The 22,854-nt window shown below is 36.3% G+C and overlaps 1 protein-coding gene across 1 annotated transcript in view; it reads right to left on the reverse strand.

Annotated features, from left to right (window-relative positions):
- Window positions 1–3,535: 3,535 nt before the first annotated feature.
- IFIH1 (interferon induced with helicase C domain 1) overlaps window positions 3,536–22,854 on the reverse strand; it is a 29,822-nt gene continuing 10,503 nt past the window's right edge. The window contains exons 4-16 of the mRNA XM_009934085.2: window positions 22,301–22,381; window positions 18,430–18,650; window positions 17,351–17,561; window positions 14,179–14,396; window positions 12,525–12,641; window positions 11,912–12,035; window positions 11,591–11,821; window positions 9,085–9,341; window positions 7,452–7,601; window positions 6,604–6,765; window positions 6,093–6,283; window positions 4,577–4,670; window positions 3,536–4,463 (exon numbers count right to left, since the gene is read on the reverse strand). Coding sequence (XP_009932387.2) covers window positions 4,281–4,463; window positions 4,577–4,670; window positions 6,093–6,283; window positions 6,604–6,765; window positions 7,452–7,601; window positions 9,085–9,341; window positions 11,591–11,821; window positions 11,912–12,035; window positions 12,525–12,641; window positions 14,179–14,396; window positions 17,351–17,561; window positions 18,430–18,650; window positions 22,301–22,381 — 2,240 coding nt within the window. The 3' untranslated portion in view covers window positions 3,536–4,280. The remainder of the gene's footprint in view (window positions 4,464–4,576; window positions 4,671–6,092; window positions 6,284–6,603; window positions 6,766–7,451; window positions 7,602–9,084; window positions 9,342–11,590; window positions 11,822–11,911; window positions 12,036–12,524; window positions 12,642–14,178; window positions 14,397–17,350; window positions 17,562–18,429; window positions 18,651–22,300; window positions 22,382–22,854) is intronic.

Raw genomic sequence — 22,854 nt, forward strand, 5'->3', positions numbered from 1 at the left:
ATAAGAAACTGTCCAGGAGAATTTTAGGATTTTACAGAGAAAAACCCCTCAATGTATTTCCACTAAAGGTATCCAAGTTTTCCACCAAAGGTATCCAAGTTACCACCTTAGCCTAACAGTATGGGCTGGAATTCGATCCCTAACCATTCCACCAGCCTTGGTGAGGCAGCAGCTGAGCTGGACAGTGTTTTGGCAACATTCCTTGCATTAGTCTTAGTGGGGGGATTTTTGAAAAGAAATTCAAATTAATTGTCTGGAAAAAACAGGGACATGAAACATGCCTTATTTTCCTTAAACTCAGTTCCCCTCTCTCCCCAGTTCTTGTCACAACAGTAAAGTACAAGTTATACAAGATTTTCTGAGTAAGATCCATGCTGTTGACATAAGCCATGCAGGAAAAAAAGACTGAGCAGGCTAAAATACATTGTTCCCTATACACTGTATACGAGGGCAGAACTGAGCTAAAAACAATAGTGTTTCCTAACAAGATAAAACCGCAGCTACTCAACATTTCCAAAACAGAAAAGGCTTGTGACAAAAGAATTTTTTCCCCATGTAACTCGTGTTTCTTATTCATATTTCCAAACTGTTACTTATTTCCTAGCATGCTGTGGTTAATGCCATATGTATTTTCAATAACACAGTTCAGAGAAATAAATTTTTTTCCTACCAACATTATTTCTGGTTATTTCTGACAACCAGTACATCACAAAATTGCAAATGCAGGTTTTGATCAGGCTGGTTTTCATTTCCAAATAGGCATCTTCCTCTAATGAACGCATATTTAGAGAATGCCTCAAAGGAAATGATTCAGACTCACATGATCTAAAAGACTTTGCAGAATGACTATATGCTGCATACTATGTGTTTTTCTAGTTTGGAAGTCTAATTATTTAGGCATGTGCTGTAGTAAGATTCACAAAGGTTGTAGCATTAGAAACAAAACAAAATTTACCTGGGAGAGAATGGCCTTTTTAAGCTTTGTAGATCTATTGCTCCTAACACTGAAATGAAGGAAGCAAACAGTGATTCTTTCAGCAGTCAAAGCTGCTCTTAACTTCTGCAGCATCAGAACCCCATAATGTAAGACAGAAATAAAAGCATAAGGAAGCTAGGAAGAGAGTGAATCAGTTGGAGAAATGGACAAATTATGGAATAGAAAACATACTGAGTTTGTACAGCAACTATCCAACCAGTTATGCAACTACTCTAAGGTTAACAAAGTATTTACATTTCCCAGATGAGGAAATGCACATTTACAGATGTAGGTTGTGTGTGGCATCAGACCAAAAGCAGACAGAATGAAAAGGCAACTAGAGCTGAACCAGTTCTTAAGTAGCCACCACCCACATAGCTAGACAAATCCCCAGTGACTAATAGTTTTTCTTGTTTCCACATCTGTGAACAAATACAAGTTGGAAGTAGCAAATACAATCAGGATTTGTCACACTCCCTGGAGGACTTTGGGTCCATAAAGGCAATAAATGCAGAAGTAACTAGCAGATAAAATATGGCGATTTAGCTTGTTTTTTACAACTTCACACTTCCTGGATGAACAATATAGGCACGTTTTACAACCTCATCCAGAGACAATAACTTGAAGTGGAAATTCCTTATCCTACACGCCAGCAGGATTCATTTGAGGTTCATTACGCATTACGCTGAAGTGAGATTGTGCAGACGCTCTTTAAGCTTTGGTAACAACATGGATGACGCTGGTAACTGGGAGTATAACAGCAACAGGTGAGCTACAAGAAGCCCAGGCATGTTTGTGATATGCCCCTGTTGAACTCAGATATAAAAAACAAAGAAATCCAGCTGCGTATGCTTTTGTGGCTTCAATAAAGGGAACTATCAGAAGCTCAGATTTCAGAAAATCTACTCAGCATGGGAAATTATTTGATTGAGGACCCAGCAGCAATCATGTAATGGTATCATCTTTTTACCAGGGTTTTAAAGTTCTTTAAAGTACTGAATAAATTATTTCAGACACTTGAAAATGCTATGTACAGTGTATTATGTTACATTTACATAACTGTAACAACTCATTAACAAAGAAATCCAGAGATTATCTGAATGATGATTATTTACCAAGAGAGACTATTCTAATAATTGATTTTCAGTATATTGCATAGCATCTCATTGGATACTGAGCACATGAACAAAATACATCTTAAATTACAATCATGTGTGATCTCTCAATATCCAACATTTTTAAATAGTCATATTGTCACATCAGTGTGTAAAAAGGGTAAAATTTGTCCTGCACTTAATGCTAAATCAGCAGATTCTAGAAGTAGCCAAAAACTTCAGTATTAAGCAAAATACTACAATACAAGAAAGAGAATAACTTAGACTTTCTAAAAACAATAGATGAGGGGAATGGTTTAATTTTTTTAACTACTGAAGTGTCTAACGCTGATTAAAGAAACTGGTGAAGATTTCACATTTGTTCTGCCCTGCACAATACATAAAGGTAAGAATAGCATTGTATAAAGATATACACAAATACAAAACACATACACCAGAAACTGTTTACACTCCCTGTCTCCCACTGGACTCTCCTGTTTTAGTTGTATCATTCAAAAATACCTGTGGAATTGCTGTGTCTTGAAATGTCGTTGCATATATAATCTGTTAAATCTCAATTAATTCTACAGCCCTAAGGTAGTAGTTTATTGTTGTAAATCACTGTTGTGGTTTACAAAATAAAAGTATAAATAAAAACAAAAATAAAATAAATGATAGAATAAATAATAAATAAAATTTAAAAATAAATTTTAAAAATCACTGTTGTGATTTACAAAATAGAAGTATAAATAAAAAATAAAAGTATAAATCACTGTTGTGATCACCACAATTTTTGTAATTTATGCACATTCTAATCTACAAAACTGCTATAGTGAAAATTCATCAGAGTGGATATTTATTTCATAATGCTATAATTTGTTTGTAAGTAAGTAGCTAATCCCAAAATGGCCTGTATCAGTTTGGTGATATCTAAAATGTGCTGCTTTTCTCAGTCACAAATTAGATTTTTTTCCCCTCCCCCTGAAGCAAGGTCAGAAATATGAAAAAAAACCCCAGATTTTGTCCTGATGCAAAACTGAAATAAAATCTGGTTTTAAAAAACATACACAGTATTTATATTGCTTTTAAAAATGTAGAGCAATTACAGATCTAGCCATAATAACATTGTTTTTTGTTGGGATATGCTTTTCAGCTACGTTGTAACTCAGAAATTTTACCTGGGGCTACTCAAGTGTTTACATGTCCACACCAGTAAACATACCACTTTATCCTAAATTTGCAAAGCTGACTGTTACAACAACAAACAGACCTTCTTTCCACTCTCCAGTATCTCACTTGCAAATAGGGCGGGGAAAAAAATCTGTCAATGAGATAAATATGGAGACACATTATGCTATTTTTAAAGTCAGAATACTAGTATCCTTTACATTTCTAGGATGAAACTGTAGTATTATTATTGTCAAAATACTTACACTGAAAGAGAATAAACAGTATCACAGTTGGCAAAGGTTAATCACTATAGCAATTTATTGAAAAAAAATACATACCTCATTATATAGCCAGTTTAACAATCTTAGGAAGCTAACACACAGAAAGACACTTGGCATTGTGCTTCTTGGACATTAAAATAATGAATTTCAAGTCAGCTTAAGGGCTTGATATTTTGAAATTTCTTTTAATGGAAACATAATTTTAGTCTGTTAAAATGTATGAGCTTAGAGCTAAGGAAAAGAGGTGAAGAACTCAGTCATGCAAACACTGACGAAGCAACAACGATTCAGAAATAACACGCAGCTAATCTGTTCTCTTTATATGGCTCCTCTTTCAAGACACTTTATCTTCAAAAGGGTTGTAGCAGGTAGAAAAACTGGAAATAATCACCACAGCAAGTCTCAAGGTGTCTGTCCTATGTTCTGCGCTTGATGACAGGTCACCTAACACACTTTTGATGATGTTGTCACCCCATGATGGACTGTAGTGAGCAGAGTTGGGAATTTGTTCCATGGATACACGACTGCAATGTATTTTGTCATCTGCTTTGTCCCAGAGTACCACTGCAAATCTGAGTGCAGACAGCAGCCATGTGACTTTGTCCTTCTTGTTCCTTGGGTTTTTTTCCTCTTCAAAACAGTTTCCTCATGCCCAGGAGCTTTCACGGTGTTTATGATGCAGCACTCTATGGGACACACGAACTTCTAATCAGCAGTCAGAGAAAAGTTGAAAAGAGCTTTTATTTTCATTCCGAGTCCTTAATCCTCATCACTTGAAGGACAATGAGCTGCATAATCAAAACCAGGGAATCTGATGGGCAGTTCTCCCCATTTCTTAAAAATTTGCTTTGTTGTTTTCTTGTCTTCAAACACAACCACAAAATTTCTAATCTTTAGACAAGGCAGGTCAAGACCTCGGTGAACCATCATATTTCCCCAAGCCTGCAAGTGTAAGGAAATTACATTTCAGATAAAGTAGACAAGATCATTAGACAGAAATAAATACAGACAACAACAACAACAACACAAAGGTATGAAAATTATTTGTTTCTCACTTGTCCACAATCTTTACATATAATTTCCCCATTTGTCTGGTAATCGGCATGCTTATCTTGCAGTGTCTTATTTTCTCTTGTATGGTAAAGACTTCTGAAAAACAGGCAGAAAGCATGCATCAGAATACGCTGGCCATTCAATGCAACATACAGCCTTAAACACACAGTCACTACACTTGCTGAAGTCAGATACGAAACCTAAAAGGTCGTAGTCTCTGACTGTTGTGCACATTCAGGAGCTGGAGAAAATGCAAGGTCATATTTCATGCTCCTAAGTAATGGAAAATCCAACTGTACTCCATGCCTCCTTTTGTAGCATTTCAGGAGCTGCATCCTTCCTCACACATCCCAAAGCAGGAGCAGCAGGCTCTCCGTTATAATAGGGGATAGATCTAGCTTGGTTTTTCTCAGGTGCCCTGGAGCTCTCAAAGAAATGATACCTGAAAGTTAGAGGTTTCTTTTTATTCCCTCTAGTCCAACGTTACCCATTAACAGAATCAGTTGGTTCTGACTATCCAGAGCTGCAGAGTACGTGCACATTCTTACATCCTTTAGTTTAGGGAGTACTTGATCTTGAGGGTTACTGTTAGCCTGTGCTGAGGGGTTATAAGAATTATTACCCTGTAGTTTGAACTGACTGATAACATTATGCTGACAAGACAATTTCACAGTAAAAGCAGTTTAATGTTTAGGGCTGCAGCTCGATTTTAATTTTTTCAACATATGGATACTAATTTCTCATTAACTCTTCAAAAAGTCTTTACAAATTATACCAGAGATATGTCTCAAAGAAACGAGAACTTGGGAGGGCAGTAATTTGGTTGGATGGCGTCTGCCATATAACTAGCAAAGCATGCCTGATCTGTAATGTACAATACCCATTACAATTTTACTGTAGTAAACCAATGCAATTGAAGTTGAATTAAAACATTTTCTTGGTTTCTTGATTTCCATTATGAGTGGGAAGAGAAAGTCACCTCCTGCCATGATGGCACTGAAAAGTTAAACACGGTTTAACATAAAAGTTTACCAAACTAGATGGCATCTCTTGCAATGGAGATAAGAAAGAGCAAGAAGACTGGGAGAACTAAAAGGGGTGTGTGACCAGTATGAACATCCTCTAAATACACAATTGTCAATGCACAGCTCCTGGCCAACACATTGTTTGAGTCAAACTCTTATCCTGGGTCTATTACTGGTGTAACTAACTAGTATTCATCTTTGGTTGCAGGTACACTGTGGAATACATACCATATTAGATAGTAAGTGACCTAGTTAATATTACCATAGGACCCGTATCTTTTTCCAAAGTTTCAAATGCTGGTCACCTTGAAATCAGGGGCAAGAACAAACATTTCCTTCAAACTCATTAAGTCCAGAGAGCCTAGGACTTGACAATATTGGAATAATCTTTTTTTACCTCACAGGGCCTAGAGGGTTACAGGCCCTGTACAGCCCTGCTGAGAAGAAAATCTGTTTCTGTCTGAAAGAGATAAAGTAGTTCATAAACACTTACTGGAAATCCTTTTTCACACTGACATGATGCATGTTTTCAATAACTTGTATGTCTTCTCCAGAACATACCAGCTTGTGGCAATTTTTGCATAGGAATGTTATTAGTGAAGGATTTTTCTTGTGTGTCTTGCGCTGATCTCTCTTTGCCTTCATTTGTTTTTCTACTATACTTTGCAACTGGAAATCCTGAATCTAAAAATAGAACAGTAAGAGCACTGTAACATTCTGGTGGAATTACAGTAATAGTTTTCTTTTTCAGTTATTTTACTGAGTTCACTGACAACATGACTTCATTTTCCCGACTTGTGTGTTTCCCCCCTTACCAATAGAAAAACAGAATTTTCTAAAGGCCCAGAAAACACAGATTATAAAACAAATATTGGCAGAAGGATTCAAGGCCATATGTAGTATTATTATTTTAAGTTTTCCTTAAGTAGATTTCAAATGGAAAGTATTTCTTACAATATAAATCAGTCATCTTTAAAGGGAAAGTGCAGAGTTGCAGTAACTACCTTATTTAAATACTCTTCCTGCGGCATCCTCTGGACACGCTGAATGGCCTTATACATCATTTGCTCACGGAAAATATTAACATCTTCACGTTCAACAGCTCCTGAGCCGCTGGAAGCCACAAGTGCATAGGTGCTCTCATCAGCTCGAGCTCGACCGCGAGCCTACAATTTGAAAGGAACACAACATAAACAGCACAATGTTCCCCACAACACCGCACAACATTTTTTCCTAGTTTTGTAATGGAAGACATGTACTGTTCCTTATGCAGTGTCCCCAGAGAGCATTTCTTTCCACTTAGACAGATAAAGAGTCAGTGAATAACACATACTGTTTCCACACTATCATCAAAGGTACCTGTGAAAATAGTACTCAGGAGATTTGTGATTAGCACAACATTTTGCAAAGCAGAAACTGTACTTTTTCACAAAAAAATAAATATGCATTTAAATATTAAATATATACATATTTGTGTTCACAAATTAAGTGAGGACATGGACAAACTGGTATTCTGATACATAATTATCTCTTTTTTAGCTTTTGGTGGTACAAATGTCTTTTATATCATCTGGTCTATTGACCATATTCTCACACCTTTTCTACTAAAAGAGCTTACTGCTTGTGTAGAGCTTTAAATGGGTGTTACCCCATTACTCATGGAGGCAAATTTTATATTGCCAGCAAACTGAGGATGGCAACTGGAGATAAACCTTGTTGCAAGAGCATTTTCTCTTTTAGCATGCAAGTATTTAAAAAGTATCTTCAAGTGCCAGGTACATGATTCACTATTTGCATATTCCAAACAGAAAAATACTTTGAAAAATAAGTTATGTATGCAGTAAACTCTTACCTGCACCATAGCAATTTCATTGGTGACGAGGCCGTAGCGAATAACGATGTTACACTCTTTGATGTCTAGGCCTTCCTCAGCTACAGTAGTAGCAATAAGTAAATTTACATTTCCACCTCGGAATTTATCAATAACTTCCCTTTGCTCATTCTATAAATTAGAAAAAAACATCAGTATATTAACTTTCAGTATTAATTTCTGTCATCAGTTTCTTCTAATTAAGAGGTTTAAGGAATTATAGTCCAATCATTTCAAAGTGGAGTGCCAAACATCAAGTGGCTTCAACAACTGCAATTAAGCATCTTTCAAGATCATAAACAAGGAGTTCCTATTAGAATATAACAGGTGTTCAGCACCTTTATTCAGGAAGGACGGAGCAGAAGTCACCTTTTTAAGGTAACTGAGCTTGGAACTTTGTAGTCCATTTCATAGGCGCTATGAGTTTTGATAATGTAGTTGTTCTATCATTCTAAAATTCTTTAAGTAGCTATTCAGAGGTTCTGGATTTCTACCACTTCAGTGATTTCAGTTTTAACTATAGACTTCAGCACTTCCAAGTCAAGTTCCAAAGCACTTAAAATTCCCTGTAATAAATGGGAACCATAATTTCGGTGAGCTGGGGAGCACCAAGAAGCACAGCAATGATACACTTAAAAAATAAAGCATCCAAAACTCGGACTTCTGAATTAGCTGGATATTTCAAACAAGCTTGAGCAGAGGGACAGAAACTTCCTATTTGCTATATTCAGTTTCAAAATATAGAGGCTATTGTTTGTGCAATGTGGTGCACAGATTAAGTACCAAATTTTCACTGAAAATAAGCAAATTTTTGAGAGAACAATTCCCAACTTTGTTCTGAAACTGAAAGCAGATAAAGGAAATGGACTCTGCCCAGCAGTAAACCACACCATTTTTGCTTAAATGCTGAAGTGGCAACTTTATGGGGAGTAAAAAGCAGAATAGAAGAGAGGTTTTAGGATACTGAATTTGTTTTGAAAATGTTTAATTTGTTTTGAAAATGTTTAATTTGGAGGTATACATCATCAGAGAGATGTTGTGTATGAAGTAAACACAATGGCATGAGATGGACTGTTGAGTGATCAACTGCGAAATTTTCATTGCGAATTTTGGCAAAGTCGCTTTCAATGATTATGTGTCAGTGAAGCATGCATATAAATTGGTATAAGTTGATTAAGCAATGATATCAGAAAAAGACAGGCATAATCAACATTGTAATTTTATTTTTCAATTTAGCAACTAAAATATAATTTGAATTACTGTTGTCCCAAAAAGTATAAACTCATTTAACTATTGCATTTTTGCTATTGCCATTTTGCTCACTTTTTCTTCCTATGCCTCACTACAACTTGCATCCCTTTTGACTACATACTCCTCTAGGAAACTGCTGCCTGTTACTCCTATTGCCATAGAATCCAAAACCAAAAAAGCTTGTTTCTTGTGGAAATAAAATTATTCTGACATTGTTATTCACCTATCCTGCAGCTGGTGAAGGTAAGTTGGTATGAAATCAGAACTCTGGGTTCCAAACTTCAGTCTGCTGTTCTAGTACTGAAACAAGTTGTTTTCTCAAATCACGTACAAGACTTTAATGCTGCAGTGCATAGTTCTGTACCTGAGTCATGGGTTTCATTTCACTGTTATGTCCAGCACCGATAAGATAATGGGCCTTAATTCCCACTTCTTCAAATTTTGGGTTATCCTTAATCCACTGGAATAGAGCAAAGGCACTTAGCCGAGTCTTTGTGAAAATAATTCCTCTGGGTTCCTCAGTCTTCGTGAACTCCTCCATTAAAGTATTTCGCAACTGTATTAGCTTCTCATTTTCATATTCTGGCTTTCTAGCCAACTCTTTCAGCTGTTTCTTTTTTGCTTTAAAAATAGAAGATATACATTAAGAAAAAGTAACCATGTAAAGTAACAGCTCTAGAAAAAAACAAAGAGTAGCTTTCTATTTAATTATCCCAGCATGACTAATTCACATTCAGTTTGAAGAGTGAGTTTCAAGTGAGTTTACATTCATTAAAAACACACTAATCAATCAAAATAAATGATCACTAACTTTTTAACATACACTTTGCCTATATTTCAAGGTGAGAATAAGCAAAAGAAAAGAACTCTGTCTACACACCAGAAATGGTACAGAGTTAAATGCTCTGTATTAAAGAGATAAATCATAGCTTATGATATTTGCAAAACAGTTTTAAAATAATGGAAAAAGTCTTACAAGGAGAAACAGATTAATATGCACAGCCCTGAGAGCAGATAATGCTTTTATAAAGTTAGACATAAGTTGTCCCTGGGACATTCATTAAAGTAGGAATCCTCACTAGAAACATGCAATGTAATAGACAGCAGGATGGGCGCATTGTTGTTGGTATTGCAGCTTTTAAAGACATTACAATATGCTCAGCAAAATGTTAACTGAATGAGTGTCTTTGACAGGCACTATGGACTGTCAACAGGGAGGACTCCTCATGTGTTTCAATTTTTTTAAAAGCTTCTAATATTTAAAAGTCTACGTCCTTGTCAGAAGATCATGCAAACACAATAATAATACTTTAAGGTGGGAGCCTCGTGTGTTAAGATATTACAGTCACTCTGATGTCATCGCCCTGCGCAGGTTATTGCATTGCACCTTGTCCAATTCAATGGTAGTCAACGTATCACAAACTACGACACCACATAGGCAGTGGCTTTCTGACTACAGTCTTATTCATATTTTAGAATGTAGTCAAACAGACACAAATACATACAAAAAATAGGTAGATGTGACAAACTCCCACAATTTTCCCCCTTAGTTAAACCTACACTAAGGGCTGAAGTGAGTTTAACACCCAAAGATGAATGCCGCTCTTAAATGCTGTAACGAAAAATCTTAGATTTTCTTCCATTACTCCTGGTGCCTTCAGTGGTAAAATTTAAACAAATTGGAATATAATTTGTTTTTCACTATTAGGTTCCTTGAACTTAATTTACCTGTGGAAATGAAAGCAATTCAGGCATTGGAACAGGGTGCCCAGGGAAGTGGTGGAGTCACCATCCCTGGAGGTGTTCAAAAAACATGCAGATATGGCACTTCAAGACATTGTTTAGCAGACATGGTGGTTTTGCAGGCATGGTGGTGTTGGGTTGATGGTTGGACTTGATGATCTTAGAACTCTTTTCCAACCTTAATGATTCTATATGATCTAGACAACTCAGGTTCATTTTTTAGTTAGTTTAACTTTTTGGTTCTCAGTGACAGCTCAATACTGAAATTCTAAATAAGGGGGCCTAAAGACAGGTCTGAAGATTAATTAAAAAACACGATGACATGATCTAACCTAATCTATTATTCTAGAAGTTTTTTTAACATTTCCTGAATTTCTTAATGATGGCATTCTAAATCTGTAGTTCACAGGATACAGGAAGTTGGGATATATGCTGCACTAAAATCTGTTTTCTTCTGCATTGCCCAGGACCCATGGGCAATGGGAGCAAACTTGTCCACCTCTTCCTCATTGTAAAGGCAGTAAGCGGAAAAAAGAGGCAGAAAAGATTAGTGTGCCAAGGACTGAATGAATCCTAGTTCCAAGGTGAGTGATCTGAAAAAAAAGGCAACTAACATGCATCTTTGTAATTTAATCCTCTGGTTAATTCTCTCATTAACTGCTCTTTATCTGAAACTTACAGAGAGTCATCACTCCCATCTCTTAGTATACCGACAAACAAACTTTGGTAGAAAGTGTTGGTTAAAAATCCATTATTTCATTATGTTTGTATTCCATTTGCTCAACTTTTTGTCCCTCAAGAGTGTCTACTGGAATACACACTCTATGTATCTATCAGGGTGTCCTCAGGGACACTTTGCTGGACAAAAGCAGAGAACAGTTTTTACTTACTATCAGCAAAAAAAAAGTGCCCTTAGGCCAAAGCTGAAGAACTTCTACTACATGTCGGGACATGTAGTATTGAATGTTATTCAATGCACTCCATACTGTATGAACTGAGACATCCGGATACTGTCATAATAACATGGAAATCTCTAGGATGTAATAATTAATGGGCCCATGCAAATCATGTCAGTGCATAGTCTATGGATTTCAAATATTAAATAACACAATGTATTTCAAACTTACCATTAAATAAACCTATTAGAAACTCATCTGTTTCATCCTGTTTTGATGCTGCTGGCTCATCATCATCATCATCACTCCTTACTGTCTTCTTACTTTTCTCCTCCTTATAAAAGTTATTTAGGTGATTGTACGCATCCACCATTCGGATGGTGTCATTTATCTGGAGAGCATCATTGTACTTCTTCAGGTGTTCTGCACAGACGCGTTCCTTACGTTTTTCTTCTTTTGCAGCTACAAGTGAACAAAAAATACAAAAACATGCCTGTGTATAGAATGACCCAAAGAAATCCAAAGCTGGGATATTTTTTGCTATGCAGTTACCTCTTCTCTCTTCTCTAATCACCCACTGTTCATATGGCTGAGTTCCAAACTCAGATTTTGGATGGAGCTGGCAATAGTTTTGAATGTCTGTCATGATCTCAGTAATCCTCTCTCTAAATGGATCCTAGAAAGAGATTGATTACAAAAGGGAGTAAGCATCTTCTGGCAACAAAAACTGGCTAGTACCACACTGAGTAATTTTTAAAACAGTAAACCTTAAATTAAAAAAAAAACAAGTAAGGTTGCTAAGTGCATTTAGAGTTATGGAAATAAATAGCTCAGAATATTACAAAAATTACACTGTGAAATAACATTTTTTTTTAGTGAATATAATGTCACTCCAATACAAACATTTCAGCTATGGTTCAGAAGGTCTTTTGACCAGATACTTCAAAAATATAACTCATGTAAGTAAAAATTCAGTTCTACTTGACTTTACTGATACTTTTCTATACAGAGGAAAGGAGAAGATAGATACCCACATATTCAAATTAGCACGATGAATCCCAATATATCTACAGAAAAAAAGCATTAGCCAAAAGTTTTTGACACTATACAACACACTTTGAAAAGGTAATATAACTTCAACACTGATTTGTTTGAAAAAATATACCCTTCTTTTGTCGTCTGCAATCACAGTCTTCTTATACGGTTCCTTCACCTGATTCTTCAGTTGGGAGGTGTGCTCTTCAACAGTCATGATTCTACACGCATCAAGATTGGCACAGATCTGGGAGAAAACACAGCGTTATTTATTTTAACATTTAACGACTTACTCCACATGAAAACCGAATTAATGCAAAAGAGCTTCTCATTTAGATATTGAGTTTTAGATAACTCCATTTTCTTCCTACAAAAATTGGCTACAGACACTATTAGCATAGGAAAGGCTAAGTCTTTGGAAAGCATTTGAGATAAGCTGAACAAGTTACTTTTTAGGCCAGAAATGAACCTTGCACACAGGGAAAAAATTGTAGATCAGGGTGCAAAACAGGTATTTTGAAAAGGAAAATACACTACCAATATTTTGGAAGAGTAGATTTTGGAGCACAAAACAAATAAACAAAAACAATGGTGAAATAGAAAAAAGAAAATAAATGTTAGGAAGTAATTATAAAAGTAAGAGCTGGTCATGAGAGTAGAAAATAATTGGAAATCATCTTTCTTGGAACAGGAAAAGATAAGAGAAAATTTCTGTGCTAACGGCACAACTGAACCGGACTTCTCTGCTTTTGGTCTCTTCCAAGAACAAAATATGTACATTTCTGTCCCTAAGTCTAAAGTAGTAAGGGGAAACCTTAAAATTTTTATGAGCAGAGAAAACAGGAAAGGAAGTCTGGCAAGCAACCTTTTTAATCCCTTCAGCATTAGTTATCTATTTAAGCTTGCATATTCAGATTATATTTCTTTAGGTACAAAACCAGCATCCTATCATTAAGAGCTGATGAAAAGAAATTGTCTGCTTTTTCCATTGCCAGAAAGTTTTTGTCTCAAAATACTTTGCAATTCTATCTACTTCAGTACATCACAAAAGCTTCTTCCAGGCCTCACCTATTCAGTATCACATTCTGTTCTCATGCAATTTGCTAATCAGGAGTTTTCACTGGAGTACTGGACTAAATTTTGTATTACTGATATAAATCCATTGAATTTCAAGTACAATAGAGTTTCTTTAGGTATAGAGTTTAACCAATTATCTTCAGTCAGGTGTTTATGTAACTACACAATACTCCCCTCTCCATGAGTAAGTGTAACTGCTGTAAAGAAAAATATTTGTATGCTACCTGTATCTCACAAGTAGTTTTCTGCTTGTTTAAGTATTCGACTTTGTTTTTCATGTTCTTGGATCCACACAAAAGCCCAGCTTAGTCACTCTACAAATACAGATACAAAATACTGTGATCTGTCTAGGATTTAGGAATACACAGTAAATTCTAATCCATCAATGGAAAAATAAGATTTTCTTTAACTATAAAACCTCACTACTTTGTGGATTTCTTGCCTCTGAACTTGAGAATTTTTTTTCAAGTGAGGCAATCTTTTTACTTCCCTTTTCCATAACCCTACTTCTCTGTAAAGTAACCTTTGTTTGTACATGGATTTCCATTAATCTGTAGCGGTTCAATTTGCTGAATGGCCATTGAACTCACATGTACGCATAAAAAAATAAATCAGATTGTACATTTGGACCCTAACACTGACTTCAAAAGTTTTACTTGAACAAGACAATATCTGTTTGATGGTTTGCAAGTGTGAGGGCTATTTACTTTCAAAATATGTTCCTCAGCTTTTAAGTAGGATGTTGCACCTCCTACACCAGGTGAGGCTGTAAGTCCCAGAATCTGAGGCTGTGGGATCAGTGGTTTGTTTTCTTTTGCCAGCTTGCTGTTCTTCATCTTTTCTTTTAAGTAACGTCGCATTATGTTGTTGTAGACACCTTCCTTTTGAGTGTGATGACATTCATCGATAATGATGAGTGAAAAATCTGAAAAAAATAAAAGATCCCTAAAATGATTAATTTTCTTTCAAATATAGAATTTCTGTGACTAAATCTTCTTTCAGGTAAGGACACTGTTGAAGAGAAGCGTCAGTTTTAGGCCCTAACGTATTAGGAAATTTGTAGGGCTAGAGGAAGGGGTAGATGGAAGCTATATATATTTAATGGACTTTGGAATCTTTGTGTCAAATAGTTTTACATTTCATGTAATGTAAAAAGCTTTTCTATTTTTGCAAAACCAATTTGATGGTGTAAAGAATTTCAGAGAGATATTTTTAATAACCAGTGGTAAAAACATACCATAGTTTAACTCAATGGTATCTTTTATATCCGTAACTGTATCTGACAAACTGCATACTGTTTGCTTACAAGAAGATACATAACATGTTAGAAGCCTTTCAGATGTTCTAGAAAGGCCTGTCCTGATCAAAATATGCTTCCATTTTATAGCAACACAGAGATTTCCTCCCTATTCCTGTCCAATTAAAAGATTTATATTACTTTATGGATGTGTCATTGGAAACAACAAACAGATGGTGGGAGCACTACCAGTCATCTCTCTTTTGTAGCGGAGGAAACTGATGAAGATTCAGACTGGTATTATGTGCTTTTTAGTCAGATCATATTTACATGCAACAAGTACTGTACGATACAGAAAAATAAGATTACTTTTTGTTTGTTTTAAATTTCTCACAAACATACAAAACATCTCTTTAACCTATCTGCCTATGCAGCCAGTGACATATATTTCAAGGTTCTGATTCGAAAGACTCATAATAAACATTACTCTCTTTCTCTAACAGCAAGGTTTATGGAGCTCCCACTTTTCCCCTAGCTGACCAATACATTTCTAATTCAACATTGTTTCCTACAATTCGACAAATGTTTGTGGAAATGACTGTAAAGCAGATCACTGAAATGATCAGGGTTAAACTCTCTTCCCCCCCCCCCCCCCCCTTTTTTTTTTTTAATCTGGGCAATTTCCATGCTCTTGTTTATACATTAGTGTGCTCAAATTGTTGTGTTACTCCAAATGAGTTTGCAACAACTGGCAGCAGAAGTTGGAAACTAAGAGATCTAGAACATTCTTAGTTGGACCTTCTGCTGCCAAAAATGCATGTAACTTTGTCTTTGAAGAACCTAAAGAAAGGTGGAGACTGAACAAGGGAAATTTCATTTAAAGGCTAACCAAAGACCACCGCTAGGAAAGCAAACTAGTGCTCCATGTCACTGGGGAAAACTGATTGTCTTTACACAAGTGGTTCAGGAAGCCAGTTTGGACTAGAGTGATGTGGTTTCAAACCTAAATTTCTATTTATTTCTAAGACTTCTACATATTGCAAGACTTCAGAAGCAGTGCTGGAAGTTTCTCATTTATTTTGCCAACATGAAATTAGTCTCCTTGATTTTGACCATCATCTCTGTAATGCATATTCCTACCAACACTCACGAAAAACCTAACCCACCAGAAGAGATGTGCTTCTACTAAAGAAGTGATACACAGCTTTTAGAAAGTCCACACAGTGACTTCAGCCGTTGGTAAAGAGGGTAAACATTTGGTAAAATGCAATTAAGAGAGTCCCCTTCATTTCACTGAGGCTGGAATTCCATGTTACACGTAATGCAGACCTCGGTGGAAACAGATGAAAAAAGTATGAACAGAATTTAGGAATAAAAACCTAATAACTGATTAGGATGGTTTATATAGGCTGCAAGTTAACCAAGTCATAGCCATAAAAATGGAGCTGGGTCTGTTCAGGCTTGCTTGGCTTTGGTCCAGCTGAACTTACTAGCACAGGTGTAAGGAAACAAGGCCCTGTCTGCAGGGCCACCTCAATTCTGGAAAAAATACAGCTCCTTATGATGGAAACTTTGCAAGGTGTGAAACCCACTCAAAAAACCACTTCATTAAAAGCTGTTTGGGACTCAGCCCAACTCTAATCAGGTCAGCAGCTCCTGTAGAAATGTTCAGGTGCCTCTATATGGTATTCCCAAATGATTCAGATTTAGAAAGGTTTATTAACTTAGGTGCAGTAGAAAGGAAGTAAGTATAAGAAAATCTCTAGTACTCTGCCCAGGTTAATAAAAAGGCATTCTGAAGGAGGGAAGGCAATTCTGAGGCACCTAAGTACTTGTTTCATCTCAGATCCATTATTTTGAATATCACAGTTCTCCCCTCAGCTACAACCTGCCCCATCTAAAAAAAGAGTTGACTGCATGCGGGTAGGGGGAGAAGTTAACATCTCACAGAGAAGGGTCACTGCAGCCCAAATTCTGTGACTGAAGTCATGAGCTGTTCCATTATTTGTACATCACTGGGAGATAATACCATTTCCTTTCTGATCTCCCATAGATAGCTGCCACTTCAGTATTCTGGGTAAACAATTTTACCTCATCTCATCTTGTACCTTTTGTTTTCTTCGACTTCCTTATCTGTTGTAGGAGACCACTATATCTGCCAACCTCATATGGAACCGTATGTCTGTACGTTAGCAAAATAATGAGTTTAAAGAATACAACTTTTATAATAGATTGACTTTTATCTTGTGTTCCATTGTATTTCTCAAGCTACCAACTATATTTGACTTTTTATAGTTTTTTCTCATCCTGTTTATGGCTTCTTTGCGATATAACTCAATGCTCTACCAAGCTTGGAAAGTGGAACCAGTATGGCTGCATTTGCATGAACTCATGCTTGAGCTAGACAAAAAAGGAAGCATAACAAATATTTAGTACAAATGAACTGTAAGAGTCTAATTTGGCTTGAAAAAATTGCATGCTTATCAAGTAAGATCTGGTTTTGACTCTCAGCTTGCATTTATCAAGCCAGTCAACTGAAAAAACCATTAACTACTCTATGTGGCACATTTTTACTCGGCAATTTTCCAGAACAGAGACATGCTTTTAGCCCTTCTGTAAAAATTAAAGAATTAAAAACTTGCCTGATAAGTGGACACCTTCTTCATCTTCTTTGGCTGCATTTAACAGTGAATTCTCCAGGATCTGTGCTGTACTGATGATGACATCATTTCTTCTGACAACTTCAGGAAATGAGATTTTCAGCTGAGAATCACCACTTAAACCAGTGACCTGATACCAACGCTTCAGGAATGGATTAAACTCCTTTCGTAAATGCTGTTCTACCAATGGTACCTGAATAAAAGTTTCCAAAGAATTTAAAGCAGAGCATATATAGGATTATATATGCTGTTTGCAGCCTGTTTGCCAGAAATGTTGTTAGAAGAACATAACACTTTGTGCAAAATATACTTCTTTAAAAAAGCAAACATCTCTTTATTCACTGCAGGGTAGGATTTAAAAAAATAAACCACCAAACACAAAACGCAAAACCAAGCACTAAAAATCCCCAGACCAACCCCTCCCCTCCCAACTGCTCCTACGAAATCTTTTTGTCCCAAGAACTTTGGCTTAACTGTGCCTTAGAAAGAACAAACCATGCATGCTCTGGCTCTTTAACTGAGCTTATAACATGCTATCAATTTTATTCTTATAGCACAATATGCATATCTTTCATCCTTTTAATAAAATCCTTAAATTTATTTCTCTTTTAATATTATAACAGATTACTTAATATTATGTGTGCTAAATCTAACCATAAAAATTACAGCAATTATCAGTATATCTGACAGAATATTCCCTAACTACTGTGAGATTCATTAGGTTGCCTTCATTATCAAATCCAAACACAGAATGTGAAAAATATTTTTATTTTTCAAAGTATGATTTTAGTTTTATTCATTCTATCATGAAATCGCACTTTTTCCAATAATGTCGTTATTAGAGCACGTCTAAATTTGCACTTGCACTGGAGTAAACTAAAATAATTCACGCTTGCACCATGATGATGGTGCAATGGAGGTGACAGTCTAGAGCTGTATGCCTTTAAACATAGCTACATCTGAAGAAGCTGAGAAATGTGTTTATATTAATTTTACAAGTTCTATATTAACAGTGCATGAGGTTTGAAAAATACTATTTTTTAAAAAATGGACCAACATACCTTATTAACAAGCACTATAACTTTTCCAGGCTCTGATGCTCTTTTCTTCTTATCCAAGTGATCTTTGGTAATGTAAACAGCCACTCTGGTTTTACCACTGCCTGTAGGGAGACATATTATAATATTCTCCCCATTCAGTGCTGGCTTTGCAACTTCCATCTGGTAATCTCTCAGGATCAGATCTGGCTCAGGTGAAGCTCTGCTCTCCACTTCATCTCCATCTAAGGGTACAAAGAAATAGAAGTATCAAACAGGAGACATAGAACATTTATCAGAATACTGGACAAATGTCAAAGGGAAAAATATTAATCTACTATCAGAATCATCTTCTGAATAAATAGAAACAGGGCATGTTAGCATAGGCAATGCTGCTCTATGGACTCTGCAACGCTGGATCAGAACTGCTTACATCCAGTTACCAGCCAGGGTATGTGGAATACGCCACAGTATGTCTTCACCCATCTATGTTGACATGACTATTGTTATGTATGAATTCAAATGTTACAGTTCAGTAGCACTGGGACCAACAAAGATTGCGTTCAGAGAAGCAGTATTTATAATCTAGCCAATCTTATGTGAAGTTGTCTTTCATCAATACTGAAATTTATTTGGTTGTAAGTGAGCTACCTTTTTAAATACTTCCCAGAGGATGAAAAAAGGATGGAGCCATAGAAAGAAAAAGAGATAGGGACCACTTAAAAAAAATGATGAAGGGAGTTATAAAGTATGAAGATCAAATAGGTAAGAAAATTCAATTGCCCATACAAGCTAGAGCTAACTGCAGCATGTATCACACCTATTCATGGTAGACTGCGTTGCTTCCAGACTGACTCATACATAATACAATTGAGCTGTTCACTAAAAAGCCATATACATTTGCCACCTGAAGGCCAAAACCTTCCATCTATCATATAAAATGCAATGGCAGACAGTTCAGATCTATAGCTCACACCTGAAACAAACAAAGTTCGAAAGTTAGAAGTGGAAAAATGCTGTTGCATTATTTCAGGCAGTAAGAAAAGCACATCAATTCTCTTGAGTTTGCATATATTTAGGAAGTCAGAAATTATATATATTAATAACAGAAGGATTTATTTCAATGGACTTTTGGGCTTTTTTTTTTTTTCCTACAGATATGTTTAAATCACCCTCCAAGCATTAACTGTCCTCAGTGAGGAAAAGACACAAATTCATTCTACCAGACTAAAAATGAGGGAAAAAAAACCCCTATAGTTTTATTTCCCAATGATATCATTAAATGAAGAATCATGAGGATTTTATTATCACTGATACATTACACACAAAATAAGTGTATTTTTCTAGTATCCCTGATTCCATTAAATAAAATTACACTAACAAAAAGTAATGAAGCTTGATAAAATACTGCTGATGGAAACATCCGAATGCCATTCTTAAGTGTTTTTTGCTTGTTTTGCCTTTTAGTGTGAGTGCAGTCCTGCCTGGAACACAAGGAAACTCACACCAGAGAGTACTTGATGTTATTTATCTGACTTCTACTACTCTCTTTTGAGGAAGAAAGTTGTTTGCTTTCTGGTTGGCTAATTTCAATAGTTCAATCACATTGAAACTAGCACTTTATCACCCATCTGTTTGGTTAAATATCAGTTCCTTAACATCCTCAGTTAACTGTCCAGGCCTAAAAAATATTTAACTTCACTCTCTCCTAACTCCCTCAGCCCCTGATTAGATAAAGGCTAATACAGGAATCTTTTCACAGGATGTGATTCCATTAAAGAATTTTCATTGTGCACAGTGTAACTTTAGGGAAGTTGTCTGCCTTTGTACAAGGCTCATATGCATTGCTGCCCTGCACTAAAAGAAACATGAGAATTATTCTTCCATTGTCCTAATTCCAACATTTTTCTTAAATATAAAATGATCCTTGCACAGAAAACTGTGACTAAATCCACATTTAATGCTAATTCTTTGCATTAAAATCCAAATCATGTCAGTGCATTGAGATGCTATCCAAATATCTGTTAATACAACAGCCTTACTGCAAAATTTCAAATCATAAAATCCATAAATATCACAAAGTTCATCTGTATCTCCTTAGATTTTATTCTTGTAGTTGCTCTCACTGAGTTTACTAGGCATGATTAAAAAGCATGAACGTGTTTTAAACTAGTTGTTTTTAAACCCCACACGTAAACAGAATATATAGCAAGTAAACATTGGAAAAACAAAACTCTGCATTCTTCACATAACTAGTGATTTATTTTCTTCTGCTGGACTACTGGACATAGCCAATGCCTAATTTACTTATGGGAGATTTTTCAGGAATCTTAAAAGGATCAGGCCACACATACATACATGTGCTGCCACATACCAGTAGCCTATATCAGCCTGACTAACTGATACAGTGTGACTGTCTGCAGAACAGAGAATTTTCTGTGCCCAGACATTTCATGTGACACAGTGAGGAAAAAAATACAATGTGACTGATGAGTCACCTTAGTTGATGCAGAAGTGTAAAGTATATTCTTCAGAGTCAGCAATACATAGACTAAAATCCTAGCTATAGTGTAGCAATTTAGATCTGAGGTATACTGAATTTTCTGTGTATTTACAAAACATATGGATTTTAATATTTAAAAAGCTTGAAACTATTTTAAAAGTATTTACAGTAAACACTTTGTGGGCATGTGATATGTAACATTTACATTTACTTTACTAATCTAATACTAGCTTTATTAGGCAGAGCTGGCCTGAAAGGTACCCAGATTGTTTCTACCCCTTGCACAAGACACAGCCCCAGCACAAACTTTATAAAGGCTAGATTCCAAGAGGTAACTGGTTCCTCTTGAATTCTGTGTGGGCAAACACAGGCTGTTCACCATGGTGGACAGCTGCAAAATCATTCTGCCTGTGGTCTAAGATTAAAAAAAAAAGAACAAAAAAAAATTGGGATGTCTTTTACAACAGCAGTGTTTAACTGGGCTCAGAGTATATACATACCAAGTTCCTGTCTGTCTGCAAAGTATTATGTAAACACAGTCCAATATTTAGTTTAAAACTATATTTAGAACTTGCACATATGTTTAAATGTGAGATTTGCAAGGTCTTCAGATAGTAACCTCCATGGATTAGGTTTCTTTCACAAATAGGGCTAGTAAATTACTTAGGTCCAGAGTGGACCTTCATTACTGGTCTGCATGTACCCTGGAACTGCTTCTCCTCACCCTTAGATGCCTCTAAAGCATGTCCTATTCCCTCTCACCCTGTGCAAGGGCTGGGCACAATCTAGCTCCTCTCAGAGCAAAAGAATGTGGCAGCATTAGGAATACTTGTATCGGCAGCCGCACTGGATTACATCTGGAGTCCCTTCGAGCCTATGTGATTCTATCCTATAGATACGAAAGAAATTTTTTACTGTGAGAGTTGTGAGGCACCAGAACAGGTTGCTCAGAGCAGCTGTGGCTGCCCCCTCCCTGGAAGTGTTCAAGGCCGGGTTGGATGGGGCTTTGAGCAACCTGCTCTAGTGGAAGGTGTCCCTGCCCTCGGCAGGGGGGTTGGAACTGATGATCTACAAGGTCCCTTCCAACCCAAACCATTCTATGATTCTATCATTCTATCATTCTGCATCACTGATCATTTTGTATAATGTCGATGTCTAGAGACCTATTCAGGCTATCTCAGTAAATCAGCTCTTTTGGGGCTGGGACTTAAGTCCATACCCATAAAAATGGTATCTGTTTTCCAACAAAATAAGAGGAAGTCTGGCATCTAAATACGGTAAACTAGAGTTCACAGTGAAAGCCTCCCATTGATTTTTGTTCTAGCCCATTCACAGAGTGCTTACCCTCTAGAGCTTATTTTGCAATTACTAAATAACAGAAGGGAAACGTACCTGAATCACTGGTTGTGCAGCTCTGTCCCAGGTTTTCATTCAAGTTACTGACACTTCCATCTCCTATGGAGACATCTGACTCTAAATGAAAAACATAAACAAATGTAGTATAGTATATTTGCTGTACAAATATAAATAGCAAAAGCATATTTGCTCTCTCCCTAAGTTGTTAAAATAGGCTAGATAAATGTCTGGCAGGGATGGCTGAGGTATAATTTCCTCTAGTAAACATTTTCTTACATAAAGAAAAAAAATGTGAACAATACAATTCTTTTTCTCATGGAAGAAAATATGGAGCAGAAGATGACAATCCAAAACTTAGCAGAAGTAAGGCAACGTGGGTCATGATTTATTGTTGTCAGGCATCTATGTTCTGTTTGCTTGAAAGCAAGGGTCCAGACATGACTGCCTGCATGATCCCCTTTAGTCCTATTTTACTGTATCTTATCAGAGAGGTGAAGAGTCAAAAAAATCAAAAGAAAAACATGTTTGTCTACTGCATACACAGCGCTGCTGGCAAACTGAAGACATTGTCTTTTACTGCCTGTAAGCCA

Source organism: Opisthocomus hoazin, chromosome 9, assembly GCF_030867145.1.
Source record: "Opisthocomus hoazin isolate bOpiHoa1 chromosome 9, bOpiHoa1.hap1, whole genome shotgun sequence".
Taxonomy (NCBI): Eukaryota; Metazoa; Chordata; class Aves; order Opisthocomiformes; family Opisthocomidae; genus Opisthocomus; species Opisthocomus hoazin.